General features: G+C 45.4%; 1 protein-coding gene across 3 annotated transcripts in view; it reads left to right on the forward strand.

Moving 5' to 3' along the window:
- Positions 1 to 21,897, forward strand: part of maml3 (mastermind-like transcriptional coactivator 3) — a 91,231-nt gene extending 69,334 nt beyond the window's left edge. For all 3 annotated transcript variants that reach the window (XM_028977815.1, XM_028977816.1, XM_028977817.1), the window contains exons 3-5: positions 13,396 to 13,674; positions 16,055 to 16,133; positions 18,433 to 21,897. In XM_028977815.1, the coding sequence (XP_028833648.1) occupies positions 13,396 to 13,674; positions 16,055 to 16,133; positions 18,433 to 19,400 (1,326 nt within the window). In that variant the 3' untranslated portion in view covers positions 19,401 to 21,897. The remainder of the gene's footprint in view (positions 1 to 13,395; positions 13,675 to 16,054; positions 16,134 to 18,432) is intronic.

The following is a 21,897-nucleotide window of genomic DNA, read 5'->3' on the forward strand; positions in this document are numbered from 1 at the left end:
TAATGTAGAAATTAAAAGAAATGTGTTTGTGGAGAATCGACCCCAGTGGGAGTAAATATATTGAAAGGGGGCAAAAATGGAACCCTGTGGTACTCCACACGTGAAAGGGGCTGGAGAGGACAGTAGCAATTTGAACACTAAAACTCTTATTTAAGTAAGACTCACACCATTCTAAAATAACTTGTTCAAACCCTCCCAGCATCCTTTCAAGTTAATAGAGGTACACTAAAGACTCACCCGATGTGTTGTCTTGAGTAACCAATAGAGTAACCTTTGTTTCTAAATTAATTTATTAACATTTTGTTTTTCTTATCATTTATTGTAACAAAACACTTAGAAAGCAGCATGTTTGTTTTTATGAATTCAGTCAGTTGTGTGAGACCACATATATATCTCCAGAAACACAATCTTGTCAAGTTGAACAGAACGAAGAGCCAAAAGTAGCCCATACACTTAAAACTTCAATACCCTGAAATGTATTAACTGTGACTGTAATATATTGATTGGACCTTTCCAGACTAATTTCTGAAGGCAGACCAGTGTGTATTACCTGTGAAGTTTTCTCTCTGATTAGACCTGTTCAGGGTTCAAGAGAACGTGAGAGGAAAAAGAGCTGAGATTTAGTTTTTTTTTATTTTTTTTTTTTCTTCTCTCCTCCACCCTCCTGCATTGTTAGCATGGTCACTAATGAAGAGCGTGGGGGCTCAATAAAACTGCTGAGTTGCACCTCTCTTTTGAGATCGTGCTGACCTGGACTTGTGTACGTGTGTATACATACACTCAGCATGCATTACACAAATGGGCATGGTGTTGTGCACACCTTTTTGTAGTAAACAATTTTCTTGCAGTCCTTAACAAAAGGACTTGGTTGGACTGTTCTAGTCACCGGCCAGTTCTGCAACGTGGACAAATGGCACAAATCCATCTCCTGTGTGCTTTGGTGATGGTTTGATTATGCTTGCCACCTCCCCTTCCTTGCAGTACTCTGTCAACCACCCCCAACCCCCCACCCAGTTGGAACAGCACAAACAGTTCTTGCTGAAGAGGCAGATTCAGTCTCTCTCTCCCCCCCTCTTTCTTTCTTAGAGAAAAGGTCACACTCCTAACACTTTGCTGGCTATAAGTACACAGTGATTACTTGTCGAGGCACACTGTAACTTGTGTTAATAGCGCTGTGCAATGTTAGCGCTCGCAGTGTTCTGTGTAGAACAGCATGTAGAAAAGTGGCTGGAAGGGCTGTGTGGGAGTCCACATGCCTTTCAGCTCAGGTTGCCAAGATGCATGTGCAATTCTGTTTTTCCTCTTGTTTTATTTCACCAATAAAAGTGAACTTTGCATGAAAATACCTTGCGTTGTTTGCACCGGTTTTCCTTTTGCGTTGTGATAAGTGTTCGCACATTATGAGGCATTTATTTTGTCTGGTTTTGGCCCTTTTTGATATGTTTGCATGGAGTGCAGGTCTTGTTTTGTGCCGCTTTCTCTCTGCTCGGGTTTTACACACACATACACACTCTCTCTCTCTCTCTCTGTCTCTCTCTCTCTCTCTCTCTCTCTGTCGTCCCCCCCATTACCCCTGCCTCCTCCTCCACTTCTGCTCCTGCGCACACTGAAGGTCAGTGTGTACACTCTGAGACCACATGAAGTCACATGACTCCTCCGGCAAGTTCCCAGAAATTCCCTCTACTTCCCTCCCTTATCTGTGGGAGGAAGAATGTCCCTCTCTGGAAGATGGAGTAGTAGTATTTGTTTTTGAGCTATGAGTAAGGACCGACTTGTTTTTCTTGTACAACTTGTATTTTGCTATTAAAACTGAGGAACTTTTTTATTTTTTTCCCCTAAAATGTAAAGTTCATCATGTCACTTTTTTGCAACAGCAGGCAAAAGAGAACAAAGAAATGACATAAAAGTGATGGTTATTGTAGAAGTGCTGATGTGACGCTGGCCTTTCCAGCTCTCCCTCCACTGCTAGAATTTTTTTTTATTATTTTCTGGAATGCTGCATTGTGCTAAATATAGACCGTTGTTTCCGTTCCTCCTTTTCCTTTCTCTCTTTTTCTGTTTCTTTTTGCCCCTTTATTTGGCAGATGAGACTGAAATAGTTGTGGTTGTGTCGCCAAACTCACCTGGGAGTTTGGGCATTAAACGTCTTGGCGTTTCTTCAGTACTTTGCTTGCAGACAGCACAAATTCTGTAGTAAACATTGCTGTTAATTCATTAGCAGTCATGGGCAGAGTTTTATTGGCTCTGTGTGGCTCTGATGTCAGGGTGGAGAGCTTGATTTTCAATGCTATGCTACATTTAGCTGTCTCTCTTATCAATATCAACTTATGCCAAGTTTAGACTACGCTGTGCAGGGTGTGTGGGAAGTTTCATACAGTGAACAGTACAATCTTTCATCCCAGACTGGTCCGCTATGTCTCCAAAACAACAATTTTGTCACAAACTTGTATGCATGATAAGAAATGACACATACCTATAATGAAAAATGGGCCATAGACAAAAAACCAGTACATTGAGTTGTATGCACAATAATCGTGGAAATGGAAAAGAAACGAATACTTCTCAAGAAATGGATTAGCACATACTTGACAGTACGCCTGTCTCTTTGTTTCATCCCATATCCTGCAGTCCCATTGGCTGTAACCCATTGGCGACTGCTGATCATCCGCCAATTTGCCTCCAATCAGGAATTTTGATCGCCGTTCGCAATAAGGATTCTACTTTGTTGCCTTAACTAGTTATTACAATTAGCAGTTACAGGGATGGACCCTCTGGAGCAACTCAGGGTTGTTAATCTTGCTGAAGCATCTGCGACGTGGAGATCATCTGGTCGATTGGTTAAGTATGTTACCTACTAGTCTAATATCCACTCAAATGGAGTTTAGGATAAGTCAGTTCTGTCATCCTGTCATAATAGCGCATCTTAACCAGACTCTGCTCAGCCATTATCTGAATGAACCCTGAATAAACAGAACCCGGTGCGGACCCTTTAATTATCCAATCAGTCCTCGAAATGACTGCACTCCCACCAGAAACTCCTTTTCCCCAGCTACGCGCGCCGCCGCCGCCGCTCCTCCCCCTGCGTTTGATTTGATTTATAAGACGCTCTGATGGCTCCAATCATTTGCATTATTTATATGAAGGAGCCGGCTCTGCGCTCTCACTGGGTATCGATCTCCATATGCTACACTAAGATGTGTAATCATCGCGGCGTATGCTACAGGGCCGCGGATCAATCAGGCTCTGTGCAGCGCGAACGTCACCACCCAGCCCTCCCCCGCCCCCTTTCGTCACGCGGGAGTGACACGCGCGACCTTCGCTCTTCTGCCACCCCGTCCGGTTGTGGGTGCAAGGCACAATTGGGCCTTGTGTCTGCGGCTCCGAGGGTGCAGCCGAGGAAAACCGGCGCAGGGACAGATGGGGTTTTGCTTAATAGAGCATCTTTGCGTGTGCCTATAATTCATATAGAGATGGCCTATATCTAAACATGCTGAGTGCAGGTTGTGTTTGAGGCTCTTTAGTGGTGTGTGCGCGCGCACACACGCAAATAGGGACGTTTACTCAGTCCCACGAATACACACTCATCACCCAGAAGGCTGTGGCTTGCTTCTGCCCTGCAGATTTTAGCACCAAGGCCTCCCCGCCCCCCCTCCCTTCCCCCTCGCACTGTTTAAGGCCTAAATCCCACAGATATTTAGGGACTTAACCTCTCCCTTTCATTTTCTCCCTCCCCCCTCCGCCATCCCTCGTGTCAGGGATCTGCTGTTAGCCTAGCGCCAGCAAATCTATGCGCGGTGTGGGCACGCTCTGAGCGCGTGTTGAGCCTCACGACCGAAGCAGCCACCGCCTGAGACTGCAAATTAGCCCCCCCCCCACTCTCCTTTCTTCCGTCAGTTTCCTTTTCTTTCTCTCTTGTCTTTCTGATCTAATGTGTCAGCATCTCCCCTCTTTCTTGCTGGCTGTCAGCAAAGAAAATCGATGGCTACATGCTCCGATCTGGTCCCTGTGTCTAACCTGTGGGTGTTGTGGTTACCGTGACAACATGCCCCGGACCAGGACCCTGTGTGGCCGGTGAGGCTAAACCACTCGTCACTCTGACAACGGCGGGAGCTGTGGCGTGAGAGAGAACGTTGAACCCGCGGGAACCTGTGATGCGGCAGACTGGAGTTCACCTCCGTGCTCTCCGCTGCTCCCGGTAATTAGTTAGTTGGATGTGGTGACCAGAAGCATTGCAACCTTTTGAAGTATATTAGTCTTGAATTGTGGGGGTTTTAAATTTTTTTTCCCCAGTCGATCCAGATTGACTTCAGGCCTGTAAATCAGCCGTATCAGTATCTAAAAGTATTCCCAATAGCATTTTATACGGGAGAGCTGTGAAGAACTAGGGTTGTAATGATGCTTCATTTTTTTTTTTTTTTTTTTTGCTCTATAAAAATGTAATCAATAGCTCAACTATTCTCTTCAGAATTAAGAATTTTTGCCAAAAATGTCCCCGAATACAATGCGTCTGTTAATTACCTTAAAACTAGTAACTAAACAGCATAATATCATCATGATTTGTTGTTCGAGTGTTAACTTGAGATTTTTGTAAGGTAGGGAGAGCAGGCTTGTTGTGTCTTCTGGAACCATGACATTAGAAGCATGAACTCTTGTTCCTTCTTCGTATCGTTTCAGCTGTAATTAAAGTTCATCAGTCCGCCAGCTGTAACTCTTAACTAAGAAAAATATTGATGTATCATTTTGCATGTTGTTGCGGCAGTGTAGTTCAGTGCCATTATACAGGATTTGATGGAAAAGACATCTGAGGCTCTCAAAACTACATTTATTTGTACTTCAAACAACAAAAAACATCATTTGAAAGGCTTTTGAATGACATAATGAACGTTAATGGGAATGTCTTTGCAAGGAGGGTGTTCACACTCACCTATGAACCAGAAGACCCGGGTTCAAACACCACTTACTACCATTGTGTCCCTAAGCAAGACACTTAACCCTGAGTGTCTCCAGGGGGGGACTGTCCCTGTAACTACTGATTGTAAGTTGCTCTAGATAAGGGCGTCTGATGAATGCTGTAAATGTAAGGAGAGATGTTGGAGAAGTTATCCTGAGTAGATGGTTCCTAACCCCTTAAGCCAGTGGCTGGAATGTGTATTTTCCGTACATATGGTTTCTATAGGGAGGGTTTCATGACTGCTTCTCATTAATTTTCTACTTCATGGTGCGTTCCCTTTCTTCCCCTCCCCGTGGTCTCTCGCTCCGCTGTCTCGGTGTGTCTCGGTGTGTCTCGGTGTGTCTCGGTGTGTCTCGGTGTGTCTCGGTGTGCGGCTCTGAGTGAGTGGCTGCGTTATCTCTCGCAGTCTGTCAGAGAGTCACAGGTAATTAGGGAATCACAGAGTAATTAGTTTTTCTTCTTGTCATGTAATTCCCCCCTCGTAGCAACCGTGGCTTCACAGCCATCAACAATCAACACTGTCATGTTGCAAAAAGGTTGTGTGTGTGTGTGTGTGTGTGTGTGCGCGCGCCTTCCTGCTGTCCTCCTCCAGCTTTTCCGTGTCGGTATGTTTTTTTTTTTTTTTTTTTTTTTTTGGTGTCTGTTGTCTCACCCACGCGCTGCTCTTTTCTCCCTCTCTCCCTGTGTGTGTGTGTGTGTGTGTGTGTGTGTGGAGGGTGGGGAAGGGGAGTGTGGCTACACACTTAAACACATGTTTGTTCTTCTGCTTCTTGCCTGTGCTGGATTCATTGGGCCGATTTTACCCCTCCTCTCTCCTCGTCTCCTCTCTTTTTCTCTTTCTCCTCTTCTCCTCCCTCTCTCTGCGGGATCAGAAATCGTTCATCCCCACCCCCCCCCATCCGAACATGTGCTGCTTAAAGAAAAAGGCAAAGAAAAAGTGAGTACAGGTTCCGTAATGCTAATCACTTTGAATGCTGTTGAGTGCGCTATATATTAGCATAGCAGGAGACTTGTAGAACACACACACACACACACACACACACAAAAACCGAGGCTTTTCTCAACCGATCCTACTGAATTGATTGAATCCTCTCTTGGGACGGGTGAGGCCTTTTCTTAAAATTAATTAATGTGTGTGTGTGTGTGTGTGTGTGTGTGTGTTTTCTACGTCTGTGTACACTCCCCTTGTTTTGGCAGAGAGGGGTGGAGATCTAAGCTTCTTGTTTGTTCGCTGCTTAGCCAATGCGAGACCCTCATGAGCCTACCTCCCTACCTACCTCCCCTCTCTCTCTCTGCCTCTCTCTCTCTCTCTCTCTCTGCCTCTCTCTCTCTCTCTCTCTCTCTGCCTCTCGTTTGTCTGTCTGGCCATCAAGGCTGGGTCTGTGTGTGTCGGTGTGTGGGTTGTATTATCTGATGGGTGCGTCTCTGGGGTGGCGGTAGTCGCTGGCTGATAAACAGGGCCGCACCTTCCGCTGAAGAAATCGAAGAGGGAGAGAAAAGGGAAGAGGGGAGAGAGGGAGAGGCTTCTATTGACTGGACACATAAATCAAGTGCTCTGTAATTGCTGCTCAGGAGAAAAGGAGCTGCTGAGAGTGAAGCTGAGGCACCACGCAACACGCGCACACACACACACACACACACACACACACAACGACACATTAACAGAGATACAGAAGCAAGGACAAAATTCCACACACCAGCACAGGTCATAAAACTGACAAAGAGCTCCATATCCAGCTTATGTGCGCTTGTCCTGTGTGAGGCGTACAGAAGCTGAAGAGATGATTGGTCGTTATGTCTCCTGTCCTCTGGCACTCTCGTGATTGGCTGGCCATGGTCAGGGGAGGAAGTGAATGATAAGCAAGCTATGAGCAGGTTGGAGTGGTGTTTAAACCAAATCCCTCAGCTCCCATTGGCTGAAATGGATGCTGCAGGGTGATTGAAGTTTGTAGATGAGCAATCCGCACACATCAACACACAGGCCATACACATGGACCACTGGGGTCATAGGTCACTAAACTGCCTTGCAAATGTCACTACTGTCCTTGAGATATAGGAGAATGGAGGTTTGAGTGGACACCTGGCGGTGCGGTTGGAGATGTTCCATCCTGCTGGAATTTGTAGATCATCTACTTACCAGGAACGCAGAGACATGTGCAGCATGTTTGTTTTAAAGGTCTTACTGCTCTTTTTGTTTGTATTTTTATATTAAAAAAATATTTAGAACCCCATTTAGAGCAGCTTGAATGGCACAATTAAACCCATTCACATTTTCTATTGTACTACAATAAAATTTGGAGGGCGGTGGTGGCTGCGACTGCGTTTTTTCACTCTCTATGCCGAGTGCATGGCGAAGCAGAGGCTCTCCAGAGCTTTTAGATCACGATCATGATCACCCTCAACAAGACACAGCTGTAAGTGAAACAAAGGATGGAGGGAAGAGGGGTAGAAGGATGGGGAGGGGTCTCCTGCTCTCGCTCCCAATCTCTCTGAAGAGCTCTTCAGCCAGACAAACACACACACACACACACACACACACACACACGCATGCCATGTGGCCAGGCAGGTGTATGTCTGGCAGCAACTGATGGTGTTTTGTATTTCCATTGTTTAAAAAATAGCGAAAAATCTGGCGTCTATAGTCCTGCGTATCATTTTAAATCTCGTAGAGCAGTAATAACAGTGACATTGTTCACTTTAGGCCGGCAGAGGTGGTGGTGCAGTGTGATTTTCATGGCTTAAATATTTCATAACATCACGCCATGGAGTTCCTTATTCTCCTGCTGCGTCTTTGTGGCGCTTGATCGCTCGCTGGTCACTTCCATTATTAACACTGCAGCCGTAGCTGGTTCTGTTTGACATTTCAAATCCAAACCCTGACTTTCACCACCTGAGATCTTTGTTCCTCCATCTACTGCAAAGTGAAAAACGTCACCAGAATGGTCAGCTTCAGTTGACTTAATTAAGCATTAATTGCCATGCTATCAGATACTGGCGCCGATGTGCTGTAATTATGGCTAGGTGGCCTTTGCCATTGATGAGCATGTCCGTGTCAATATCTCGAAATATAGCACAACCACAAGAGTATTATTATTGCAAATAAACCCGAGTTTAAAGTGTAATAGTCTTCAGCTTTAAAGACATCAGGAACACGTGAAGAGAAACCTGAGATTTCTATGAATTAAACACCGATCCGGCTCTTCCTGAGCAGCGTGCAGCGAACGTGGAAAATCTTGATGGAGCTTCTCTCTGCCCTCTAAGCATTGTTTGGTGTAGGCAGGCACGCCAGTTGAATTAGCGTGCTCATCTAGCTTTTGTCGAAACGTCAGGGCCAGTGGGTCTCTACATGGGAACGCCGGCACCTACCGTACATGGAAGCGTGAATGTTGCCGGGTGGGCGGCGCATGGGGCAGTCTTTGGGCTGCGCGAAGTTGCCTGTGTGAATGCGACGAGTGTGATGTCGGTACAATTTGCCATCTTCCGCTCTATGAACCGCGGCTGAACTTCGTGTATGAGGCAGAGACGTGGCCTAATTGAGCTGTAGACAGAAATATGGCTCGGCGTCGGGCTTTAATGGCTTCTCTGAGAGAGGGAGAGGAAGAGACGGAGCAGGAAGAGAGGGATATAAAAGGGGAGGGGTGGCAGAGGAGACTGTGATGGAAGTCGGGGGGGGGGGGAAAGAAGAAAATCACCGTAGCTGTGGACACGGGAGGAACGTGGGGAGGGGAGATGAAGAAAAGAGAGAGAAGCAGAGGGAGGGGAGGGCAGATTCGCCGCCACTCCCATACTGTAACGGACGTGAAATAGAAATGATCTCTCGACTGAATTATTGAGAGAGCGAGACGGAGACAGGGCGGAAGAAAAAGCGGGTGGAGGAGATTACAGGGGAGAGATGAGGGAGGAGATATCGAGCGGGCGGGAGGGGGAGAGACGGTCCGGATTGCGGGAGAAAAGGCAGGAATAATCACAGGAGGAGGAGACTAATCAAGCATTTGACATGAAGGAAATCTAATAGCTGCAATAAATCAGTAAATTCCTTCCTCTCCTCCCCCTTGCTGCTACCACACGCACACACACACACTCACACCACACACACACACTCACACACACACACAACAGCTTCATACCAAAGAGGCACTACTGCACACACATTAGCGCCTATAGCTCTGTGTGTGTGTGTGTGTTGACATCTGATGCTAAATGCTGACTGCGGCTTGGTGGAAACACTGGATCCCAGGCATGTAGATACCGTACACGTTTACACGGGCACTGATGTTTCATTTAATAATCTGGTGACTGCACTGTAAGAAAGCACAGATGTGGACAAGTCGCAGATCGTAACAGTCGGTGTGTTTGGAATCGTCTGTCCATCACACGAGGCAAACGCACGCCTTTCTCATTTACTGAGAGGCACGGCCTGAGTTTAATGGCAAGATCATATATGTGTGTGTGTGTGTGTGTGTGTGTGTTGTACTGCAAGCATTTTATTTGAACCCACTCCCAGGGTACAGGCCGTGCCCTAACACTCCAGTAAAACTGCTTTACTGCCGTATAAATCGATCACGTTATGAATATTGACTCTTGATGGGTCACGTGTTCAGGTAAATGCACTTGTGTGTTCTTGCGACGGTTCTACGGTACAATTTACAGCGTCTGCTCCAGAAACCCTTAAGACCGCGCGTGTGTGTCGGCACGTGGGGATGTTGAGCGCAAAGCCCACTAGATTAGCGTAGCGATCGGGGCAGAGCCAAGATTCTGCTAATCAATCTCTGTTAGGTGAGTGAACGCGAGCGCGCGCGAGGTTTAGCAGGCGTACAGTTAATGTCTGTGTTGTGTAGGTGTGGTTGATCAATGGGAGCGATTGGCTGCGCTATCAGCATCATGCGGCGAGCTTCATTATTGTGCATGCAGCACTTTCCCATCTCTCTCTTTCCTCCGTCCGTCTATCTTGATTTCTTGCCATTATGGTGCAACAGTCACTCTGTCCCGCGCCCCGCTTCTTTCTTCATGCCGCTGTGCCGCTGTAGTGGCTCTTCGACAGATGCTGGGAACGTGCTTGGTCTTTGTGTGCGTGTTATCCAGCCAAGTTTATGTAAAAATATTGTAAACACTGGAAATGCATTATGCAGCTGTGACATAGCGTTACTGTGTGTTGGAAGGTGGTGTTCACACCTAAAGCTGTGAAATGCTGCGGCGGTGGCCACAGATCCCTTCACAGAGCAGTAAAGGTCCACGCAGCACAAGAGCAGCACTGGACTTAAAGGAACAGTGTGCAAACATACAGGGAGTCTTTTGGACCAACTTGTACTCTACTTGAGAAGGAACTTCAAGTCCAGCGTTTCCAAAACCAATACAACCCCATTTCATATTTATGTTCTCTTGTCCCCATAGTAATTGTACTCATAAACAGAATGAAAGTCTTTCTACAGATCCGGCACCTAGAACAATGGATGTGTCTGCAAGGTAGTCATCTAAAATTATTGCAGGCCTTATTTTCTGGTATTGAACATGGACCTAAGAGGTTTTGTGACACAAATGTTTTTTTGCTTTTATTATTATTATTTTATTTAGGTGTTATTGATCCCCATATACTGTATTTGAAGTCTCTTTCCGAAATTCAGCCGTGGTGCAGAATTACAGCCACTTTGAGCCAGTCACACAATGAGATTTCCCCATGACGCGCCGTTTCTGTGTGTGTCGCTTTAAATGCAAATGAGGAGGAGGGAGGCGGGACGAGGAGATTAGCGGCATTCGTGGAAACGACTTCAATACCTTTCACCAACACTGGTTTGTGCTTTTTTTTTTTTTTCCCCAGAAAAAATTAAATTAACCCGCTGGTTCTTCAGAGTTTCTTCAGAGTGTGACGGGACTACATTTAATCACTGAACAACTGCAATGATTTGCACATTTGGAAGCCATGACAGTTGGTGGGGCTACTTTTTCATGGCAGGGGTGGGAAATTTTCTGGGCAAACAAAGCGAAAGAGGGAGGGGAGGTACCCTTTCCCCTTATGACTACATAAGGGGACAAATTCCAGATACGACCGTCTGTGTCTGAACGGGGAAGCAGAATGACCAAAGCATACTATTGCGATTTCTAGCCACTGCAGGACCATAGACAGAGTAGGGGAACTCGTATTAATGTTAAATAATCTCACAAAGCGAAAGGGGACCTATTATGTCCATAATAATTTCATCCCTTCCTTGGGCAGATGCTGAGCGCACATGCAGAGTGCCTCTAACACCTCCATCTCCTTTTTAATTCGATCACCTCCGTGTTTGTGGGAATAACGCGGAAACCAGCTGCGTTTACCGACCCCCTTCTTGTGAAATTCTGGCAGGAATGGCAGATAAGCGATATCACTTTAGCATTTCCTGTTTGTGTGTGTGCTTTCGCCTCAGCTGCTCACTTATTTATCTGTGTGTGTTTTGCAGTTGGGTTGCTAGTTTTTGTCCCTCTTGTGAATATAAAGCACCGCTTGGACAGTTTATAGGTTTCGTACAGCAGGTCTGGGGTTTCTCTGTACCTCACTACTCACTTGTCGGACTGACCGGGATTTCTGAGGTACACAGCTCAGCTTGGCCGTGGGGACGGAGGGTAAACAGTCATTTGCAGAATGACATGCTTTGTAGGCATGGCTTTAGGAGGATTTGGGGTTACCGCCACGTTTAAGGCCGGAAAGAAAGGAATGCAACGGGGAGGAAATGAGGGGGCTGCATTATGAGGCTACAACTTCTGATGAGCGAAGGTCTTAAGCCAGAGGTTTTTGGAGGAAAAGGAAAAGAATGAATCAGGCAAGAGAACTGCAGCCAGAGAAAGAAAAAGAGGGAGAAAAAGAGGGAGAAAGAGAGAGACGGATGATAGAAACTCATCTCTAGCAGAATGGAGAGAGCAAGAGAGAGAGAGGAGAGAAGAGAAGAGAGAGGGCTCTTTCTGCTCCCCATGGGCATGCTGGGTAATCTCGGGCAGCGGCGCGGCGCAGTCCATCACACTTCCACTGAGTACCATCTGCTCGGCGCCGCAGCCACAGTTGCCTGGCTACCTGCTCTCCTCTGCTTTTCGTCTTTTTTTTTTTTTTTTTTCCTCCCCCCTCTCACTCTCTTTCCCCTCCTCTCTTGCTCAGTAAATCTTCCCCTTTTATCACTTTCTTTTGCGCCCTCTGTCAAGTCGCTCTCTTTCTTTTTTTATGTTTTGCAGAGCCTCCCGTTCTCACTGAATCCTCTCTGTTCTGTCGTCTTTCCTCTCCCTTTTGCTCTCCTCTCCCATCTTCTTTTACACACACAATTTCTCTCTCTCTCTCTCTCTCTTTGCTTTTATGCCCCTCTCCCCCTCCCTGCTGCACCACTCTCCCCCTCTCTCTCGTCACACTCTGGTGCGGAGAGTTGGGAACTCAGACACATTATCCGGCAGGAAAAGGGAGCCGTATATTACACCAGTCATGATTAAGCCATCTGGTGGAAACAGGCCGGGGGTGGGGGGAACACGGGGAGAGAGAGAGAGAGAGAGAGAGAGAGAGAGAGAGGGTGAGGGGGGATGGATGGAATCGGGCGCAGTCGGTACTACTGAATAGCAAAGCCAATGTACAGAGTGAGGAAAGGAGGCGAGCAAGGCATAGGAATAGACATGGCAAACATAGGGACAGGGTTAGAAGATGGAGGGAGGGAAGAGGGCTAAGGTGTGAGAGACCAAGAGCCAGGAGGAAGATCTCGAAACATAAACCCAGTGAGACAGACGCCGGGATGAAAGCGGGAGGAGAGCAAAAAAAAACTGAAAAAAGAAAAACAGAACAATGGTGCCCCCTACAGTCAGAAGGCCCGAGCTGAACCACCTTTGCTCTCTGGCCTCGCTTCTTTAGCCTGGCTGCATATCGACCTGTTGGGTCTGATCTCCATGCAATGTCTGATGCAGAAAGAGTAGCACATTTCTTATTGATGGGCTGCTTCCTCTCTTTATGTCTTATGGGCTTGTTTATTCAGACCTCCGTCTGGCCTCTTTTTACCTAGAAATCAGGTAACAAGCGGAGGCAAACTGGCTAAAATTAAGCTTCTACATCTGTAGTAAGGATAACAAGAATTTGTGCTCATAGCAACTCAAGTGCACATACAAAAACATACTTTAACATTGCAAGTAGAATAAATCTATAAAGGGCCTTTAATCTCAAATGCCATTAATCAGACAGATTACTTGGTTGACCACTACAACTGAATATAAAACCTGGATCACGTTGTGACTAATGTTCATCTGCCATCACCGGTGTGCCACTGTATATAGGCAGGAAGGTAAAGCAACACCGTTAATATCCAGGAAAGAGTTTGTGTGTGTGTGTGTGTGTGCGTGTGTGTGCGTGTGTGCATGGTGTGTGTTCTCCTGGGTGGATTCTCAGTTCAGTCTTGTGCTGTGTTGTGTTATGGTCTGACCATGATGGTTTTCTCTCTGTTCCTCAGGATCAGGCCATGGTCGGAATGCCGCGGCAGCCTACTGGGGTGCAGCCTCCTCACGGTGGCCAGGCGGGAGTCGCCCCAGGCGGACCTAGTGTAGTAGGAGCAGTGCCAGGAGGTTACATGGGTGCCCAGCAGCAGCAGCAGCATCAGCAGGCAGCCATGATGAAGCAGATGATGGCGATGGAGCAGGAGAAGAGGGCACAGTTCCTCATGGAGCAGCAGAAGCAGCAGCTGCTCAGGGAGCAGAGGCAGCAGCAACAGCAGCATCTTTTGGCGGAACAGGTAGGAGGCACATCAGTTTAGTGGCAATTTTTAAAAGACAAAAACACGACACAGCTTGAACAGGGACCACCACTGACTTTTGCCTTCCATCATAAAGTTGTGGGTCTTTCAAGTAGCTCTAGTTGCATGGAGATAATTATTCCATTCTGATTTAAATTTGGAAATAATACAATCATAATTGACATGAGCTCAAGGTCAACTGAAATGATAAAAGTTTAATGAGTTTGAACAAAATTCACAAGTTTCACCAAATTACTTAATCATAACCCCATAATTTTGGAAACCTATGCTGATTTTTAGTTTAATCAATTCAGTGAAAAACAGGCTCAAGACTTTATTCCCAACAGCTTTTGTAATAATGTTTCAGTGCAAAACAAGACTGTCAAAAAGTATTCTAATATTTAAAGCTTGGTAAAGCCCATTGAGTCAATTTTTGCAAAGACATAAGTGTTGTCGGCTTGTCATATGAGCTTCACCTGTGACTAATAATGGATCAATTAGGTCTCAGGTGTGTATAAAAAGACCCCCAATACCTTCACATCAACTGCAACTAGACATCTCACCCTGAGACTAAAGTGTTGATTATCAAGAGGCTCAAGACCAGATCCACTGCTGATGTGGCAGAGACACCATCAATGTGTCTCAGCATCAAGTACTGAGGATAAAAAAAAGATTTGAAGAAACTGGAGATGTTTTTGACAAGCCCAGGTCAGACAGACCCCGCAAGACAACTGCTCGAGAGGACCGTTTGTTGGCTCGGAAATCCAAGGCCAGCCCATTTTCCACTGCAGCAGAGCTCCACGAGACCTGGTCACCTGAAGTCCCTGTGTCAACCAGAACGGTTTATCGGATTCTGTGTGGAAATGGCCTCCATGGTCAAATCAGTGCCCAGAATCCAGCACTAAACAATAGACAATGAAAAACCGTCTGGCATTTGCCAAGGCCCACAGCCTGTTAAATAGATGGATGCTGGAAAAGTGGCAGAAGGTGGATTTTTCAGATGAATCACTCTACAGTCGCCGCAAATATTGCAGGAGACCTACTGGAGCCTGCATGGATCTGAGATTCACCCAGAAAACAGTGAAGTTTGGTGGATAAATCATGGTCTAGGGTTACATCCAGTATGGGGGTGTGCAAGAGATCTGCAGGGTGGAAGGCAACATCAATAGTCTGGAATACCAAGACATCTTAGCTACCTTTTTAATATTCCCAACTATAAAAGAGGCCAAATTCTACTGCAGGATGGTGCTCCAATCACATACTTCCATATACACATCGAAGTTCCTCAAGGCGGAGATGATCAAGATGCTCCAGGATTGGCCAGCCCAGTCACCAGACATGAACATCACTGAGCATGTGTAGGGTAGGATGAAAGAGGAAGCATGGAAGACGAAACCAAAGAATTTTGATGAACTCTGGGAGGCATGCAAGACTACTGCTTTTCTTTCTATTCCTGATGATTTTATCAATAAATTGTATGAATCCTTGCCAAACTGCATGGATGCAGTCCTACAATCTTTTCAGTGAAACTAATTCATTCCAATGCATTAAACATCATTTGGTAGAGTTTTAGCTTTTCATATGAGCTATTTCTAACACCAATTGATAAATTAAGTCAGGTTAATAACAGGTGTTTCTACAAAATAGACAAGCGACAAGACCGTTGTCAGAGACTGTATACACACACACACACACACGTAAGGCAGGTGTTAATAAAGCAGTGCATACGAAATAATTCACCAGATCGTCTCCTCGCCTCGTCTCCCCTCTCAAAAATTGGTGTGGTAGTCATTATAACACAAACCTTGTCTTATGTCCATAATTAACTTCTCCCCCTCCCCCCAAAAATCCTCTTTGTACTTGAGAAACCTGAGAGCGTGTGTTTGTGTACACCACCTGCTGAGATAATTTAGTAGTTTCCCTTTCATTCCTCACCGCTGGGAATAAGGTGCTAAAGAGAATCTGCGCTCAAATTAAGAACAACATGCTCACCTCTCCATCTCCCTACCTCTCGTCTCTCTCATGTTGCACTTCCTGAAGTCTGGAGGGCAACGCTAAACTGTGATTGAACTAATGAATCCACGGCTATCTAAAGTACACAGTGATTTAACTAAGGAACCAACCGCTGTCAAATTCAGAGTGGGCTAGCTTTGAGTGTGTGTGTCTGTGTGTGGCTGTCATTGTCTGAACATTTTCCTGATATGTTCCTGTACTATGTCACAGCTATTTAAGTCAGATTGACTTTGAAAGATTGTTCAAGGAGTTTCAGGCATCTTGTGAGGTTCCTACCAAACTTCAACAAAGTCTTTTAATGGCCCATTAGTGGCAATATAGTGTGGATTAAAAGTAACTACATACATTTCTTTCATCCTATGCACAGCTTCAGCAACATCTCCCAAGACAGATGGGGCAGCAACAGAGGAACCCATACCCAGTCCAGCAGGTTAACCAGTTTGAGGGTAAGACACTGTTCCAAATATTATAATAGTATACATAATCTGTCTCAGACAGACCTTATGATGTAGCCCAGGACAACATTTAAGTCATCTTCTGTTAATAGTGCCACTGGCTGGATATTTTTAAGGTGAGCAGCTCTCTGCCCAGCAGTGACAGAAGATATTGTGTTTATTTGCTGACTATGACTGCTGTGTTGATCTTTGATCAGCAGTGGTAAACTGACCAGGGTTATACGTCATTAGACGTATCGAATCCTGAACCGTCAAGTTGCTACTAAGCAAAGTTCATCCCCACACTTCTCCCCGGGCACCTTTCATGGCTGTGTGCTGTGCTTCAAAATGACAATCACTTCACCTAAAGTACACGATGTGTACACGATGGTGTCCATCCTTCATAGTTTTCTTAATTTAGATTTTTTTTTTTTTTTGCATTGCATACAGTAACTGTGATTCCTATATCATGATCTTGCCAGTATCTAAAGCTCGAATCTATATGGCAGGTGTTTCTAAAAGAAATTGCTAGGTAGTGGCCATTAATGACCATCATGGATGACCATCGTTAGTTTTCACCTAACCTTTAATCAACTACGGACCATCTAGGTCGGACACCTCTTAAGCCAATTGGCTGCCTTCATTGATTAATTAAATTAAGTGTTGCAGTGTGACTCTGCACACTCTGCAGCCCATTGAAGCGAACACATCGCGTCTCGCCTCTGAAGCGTCGTGCCCGCGGTCCTGCAGCTCCCTTGAAGCTCTCTGCTGGTGTTTATTGATGTCGTTATGTCGCTTTGGTAAACAGGCTGCTGCAGTGGAGCAATTTCCCACTTCCTCCGAGCAAATAAAGCCTCGTCGTCCATCTTTTTCTTTTCACTGCAAATCATCGGCTCTTTGACACCCCAAATTATGGGTTAGCCACCCGGGACATCTGCCAGCACTCTTAACTAATGACCCCCACCCTGCACACAGACACCCACACAGCTAGAGCAAAGCAGGGAGCAGTGTCCAGTGTTTATTGATTATGATGTCAGGTTGCCATAGAGACCATATTAGATTTAATTCCTGAGGGGAATTGAGCCACTGACACCTAAATCACCCTGGACCTCCAAGACATGTACAGCACACAGTCTCACAGCAGAAGCTGTATCAAAACACACATGCTGCACGCTCCTTGCATGCACAGGCCACCAGCACCATTTCCTATATGATGCAAGAGTCTGTCATGCAGTGGTGGCTACTGCCCCCTCATCCCCTCCCTCTTCGGTTTGAGACAAATAAATAGTTACCACTTTTTTTCCCCCTTAATTTTGGTGAGCGTCTCTGCCTGTTGTGGAAACCGCTGGGCTTGATGTTTCGAGTACTTGGAGTCGACTCTGATCACCCAGAGCTTCCCCTTTCTAATGGACAGCTACCATTTACTGCCATTATACAGGAAGCTCTGATTCACTCACCACTGGTAAATAATAGCTGTGTCTGTCAGTGTGTGTGCTGCTCTGAGTGCTTTATCACATAAAACTGCACTCCTGCACTGTGTGTGTGTGTGTGTATAGATATAGTTAGATATCCACACACACACAGTACATAAGTATGGACTGTATGATGCCATTAGGTGCTGATGGACCTGTATAATCATCATTGTCGTGGCTGCAGCATACTGGGCAGCCTGAGAGCACTCTCCTGATTCTGTCTGGCTGGTTCCTGCAGTTGCGCTTGTAGATTAGACCGCCACGCTTGCGTAGCAGGAGCGACAGGGGCTGGGAGTTTGGCTGTTGGCCTGTGTGACTCAAGAGCAAACACTCTCCAGTCCATCAGTGCCCCTTAAAACAGCCCCCTCTGGAGGGATTAATACTGCGTTGGACCATAAGAGGTTTACAGTGGATTAAAATGTACACACACATACACACACACACACACACACATTCAATCACTATCTTCCCACATAGTAGTGGCTTTACAAGACTAGAGCTTTATTTCTGAGGACCCAGTCTGCTGGTAGTTAAGTTTGGCAGGGGCAGGGAAAGCACAGGATTTAAGAGAAAAGTGGTAGAGCTAAAATTATTATATATACAAGGCTTTAACCTGTTAAATCATTCCATCATTGTGACCGTGTCTACTGTTCTCTCTGTATACGTTTTTTTAACCTTCTGATTAATTTTTTTTCTGTGCAATTAGTTTTTTCAGCCAAATTGCGCCTTCAATTATCCAGTCCGAGCCTAATCTGAGAGGTAGATTGGTGATGAGACTTGCTGATTGTTTTTGGTTGTGGAAGAGAGAGATTCTGACTTCTTTGTGTGTGTCTGTGCAGGGACACCTCAGGAAATGGCGGCACGGAACCTGCGGAACGCACGTCTTCTCCAGCAGCAGCAGCAGATGCAGCAGATGCAGAATGCTGGAGCCATGCAGGGCCCTGTTGCCACGCAGCCTGACATGGGAATGCCTTACGGTGCCCAACCGGGGGCTACTGCTGGCCAAGGGGGTATGTACCCAGCAGGAATGAACCAAATGCTCCAGCAACAGCAGCAGCATCCAAACCAAGGTGGCATGCCCATGCCCGGGCACAGACAACCAGGCGTGGGACCTGGCGGCATGATGGCCAGTGCTGGAGGAGGTGGTCCAGTGGCTGCAGGAGGAGGGTACGGACAAAACATGCTTCTAAACCCTGCACTGAAAGCCGGTGCCCAACCGATGGCCAAGGCCCAGGCACAGCGATTGCAAAGCATGATGGGAGGTGGAGGCGCAGGCTGGCAACAGCAGCAGCAGCAGGGGATGCAGCCCATGGGTGGAAGGACTACAAACGATATGGTGGGCTTCACCGCTGCACCCGGTAGCTACGGCATGCCGCCAGGACAGGGACCTCCACGCATGCCCAAGCAGCATTATGGGCAAGGTGGTATGGTGGACCCCCGTGCCATGAATCCTGCAGGCATGGGACCAGGTGGGGGACAAATGATGCCCCCACATATGGCAGGGCAGGGAAGGACTAATCAGCCACGTGGCATGATGATGCCTGGCATGAATCAAGGCGTGCCTGCCAATATGGCGACAGCATTCGGACAGGCTGGAGGAATGGGCGGTGCCACAGGGACAGCAGGGGGAGGGGCTTATGGGGGAGGGGCACAGTCACAAGGCTACCAGAGGACATCAAATCAGGACTTAACATATGGCTATGCTGGCCAGACAGCAGGTGGGGGTGGAGGTCAGTTTGTCCTATCGGACGGAACAGACTTGGACACAACAGACGGTTGGATGGAGGAGCTTTTCCCTAGCCAATAGCAAAGGTGGAAAATAAAATCTTTTTTTTTTTTTTTTTTTTTTTATACTCTGGTGGGCTTTGGGAAACAGGTATGAGTATGAGTCCCAGTTTTAACAAGAAGGCATTTTTATTTTGTTTCATTGAATTTGAAATTACATGTGTGTAATGTAGTTGTATTGTCACAATATTCTGAAGCACCAATTATGTGAATGGGGTCTTATTTTATTTTTTGGAACTCTGGAATTTGTGTGTTGTGGTTTTTCAAAACACTCCACAGTTTTGACTGGGTGTCTTAAGTGTGGGCGGGGCAACCAAAACAACTGAATTTAAATATTTTTTTTGCATTGCTTCCATAAATCTCAATACATACTGTTTCAGACAGACATGCACATACAATCATGCGGAACCATGTCCCGTCTCCATTTCAACTGCATCCCTTCTCAACTCATTTCAGGCGCTGTGTGAGACAACATCACAAGAAAAAACAAATAGCATTTCTCTTTGTTTGCTTTTGATCGCATGTGTGCTGAAGGCTCCTGCTGTCGCTAGGCAACAGCTCCGTGAGACTGAGTGTGGAGCGTGAGCGAGTTGGAGGTGCGCCCTGCTCTGAGAGAGACCTGGCAGCTCCAGACCCCTCACTCTCCACAGAAAGGAGGGGGAGACGAGATGAGAGAAGCTACAGCGGCAGAGGGCAGGGGGGAGATGAATATCAAAACGTCAAAATGGCAGCTATGACAGGAGTGGCATCGCATTCTGATCCTAATCTCTGCTAAAAGCAGTACAGCGCATGTGTGATTAGTGCAATGAGCAACTAACAGAGATTAAAGGCACTGAATGTATCTGACACCTCAAGTGGCTTTGGTTTAAATTCAGTAAAAATATTGAACTAAAATGAAGAAATCTGATTGAAATTCCCAGCAAAAACATTGGATCATGACTAGGATATATTGTGTATGTGTGTGGAACATTACAGGCTACTTTCTGAGACATTTATAACTCATAATTAGCATTCGACTGTCCTCACTGCAGGACAAAGACCTGCACTGTGATATGATTGGTCAGCCACTTCAGCCCTTTAATTTGACAGTCCAAAAATTTATTATTTGAAAGTAGAATGACGTTGTCTTTTTTTCTTGTTTGTTTTAATGCTTTAATAATAATAGTACAACCCTGTAGATCATTGCTTCATCTTTTTTATAAACCTGGCTTCTTAAAAAAATGTATACACATATTGCTTTAATACATTACTTTTCCAGTCTTTTATACCCTATGAGCCCTGTCCAAATTAAAGCCCTGTCCAATGGGATTGGAGCCTGGGATTGACATACCTGAAGAAGAAGACTGTTTAACATGAGCCAGTTTATTAATTCGCCTATATGTTAATCTAGATACCATTTCATTTGTTTAGTTATTTATATGAACCATTATTTGCAGACAAGCAAATTTGAGAAAATCTTATGTCTTAATGACTAGTATGGTTTAGATAATATTCCACACAATTCAGTTCATTTATCTCATTAATTAAACAAAGGAAATGTCGATTTTACTGTAAAAGTGGAGTTATTGTAAAACAAATGTTACTGATAGTCTGCTGAACATGGCATGTCCAGGCGGGGTCGGACTGTTGAAGGGTGGACATAATATAACTGCGTCTTCCTTTCCTCCATTTTGTCATTGGTACTTTTTTCCAGCCCTTTTGTGACCACCCCACCACCAGCTTTAGCCACTCTGCTTTGCTTCTTGTGAATGGTGGTGTTCTGTGCACACAGGTATGGCTGTTCTTTATTAAGAGTGTGCGAGTGTGTGTGTGTGTGTGTGCACCCACCCCACAGCTGTTCTTATTCTGAGGGAATGTAAAAAAAATATATATATGTGGCTGTCCATGTTGTGTGCTTAATGCTTGACCTTTAAAAGGGAAAGGCACATTCGTGTTTATACAGTGTTTCAGGAAGCCAACTGACAGTGTTCTCATTTTATTTTTTAAAGAAAGATGGGCCCGGCCCTTCAAAGCTTCCTCCAAATATCATGGATCTGGGACCAAGTCAAATGTAGATTCCCCCCACCACCACCACCTTGTTTAAAAAAAATTTTATTTGTATTTTTTTGTACTGGTGCTGACATATATGTGATAAAATATATATAAAAGAAAATTGCTATTTGTAAATACATTTTTACAAGTTTAAATACAACAGGCTCTACTCTCTGTAAAGAAATTACTGTTTGTTTAAAAAAAAATAGAGAAGTATTTTAATTTCTTGACCTCCCCCCCCACTCATCCAAGCTATGCCATTGCACTTCAGACAATGTCTTACTACTAATTTGTAATGTAAACCTCCTCTATTTTTTTTTCTTTTTCTAGTTGAAGAATTTTACTCTGTACCTAAAGCAGTGCTTTTCTTTTTATCCTGTACAGAATTATATGATGATAAAGCAAGAGAAACACTTTTTTTTTGTTTTTTTGGGTTTTTCAGAAAAGATTACAATAAAGAGAGAATGTTCTCGCTGATATTAAATGAA

Source organism: Denticeps clupeoides, chromosome 4, assembly GCF_900700375.1.
Source record: "Denticeps clupeoides chromosome 4, fDenClu1.1, whole genome shotgun sequence".
In the NCBI taxonomy this organism is placed as follows: domain Eukaryota; kingdom Metazoa; phylum Chordata; class Actinopteri; order Clupeiformes; family Denticipitidae; genus Denticeps; species Denticeps clupeoides.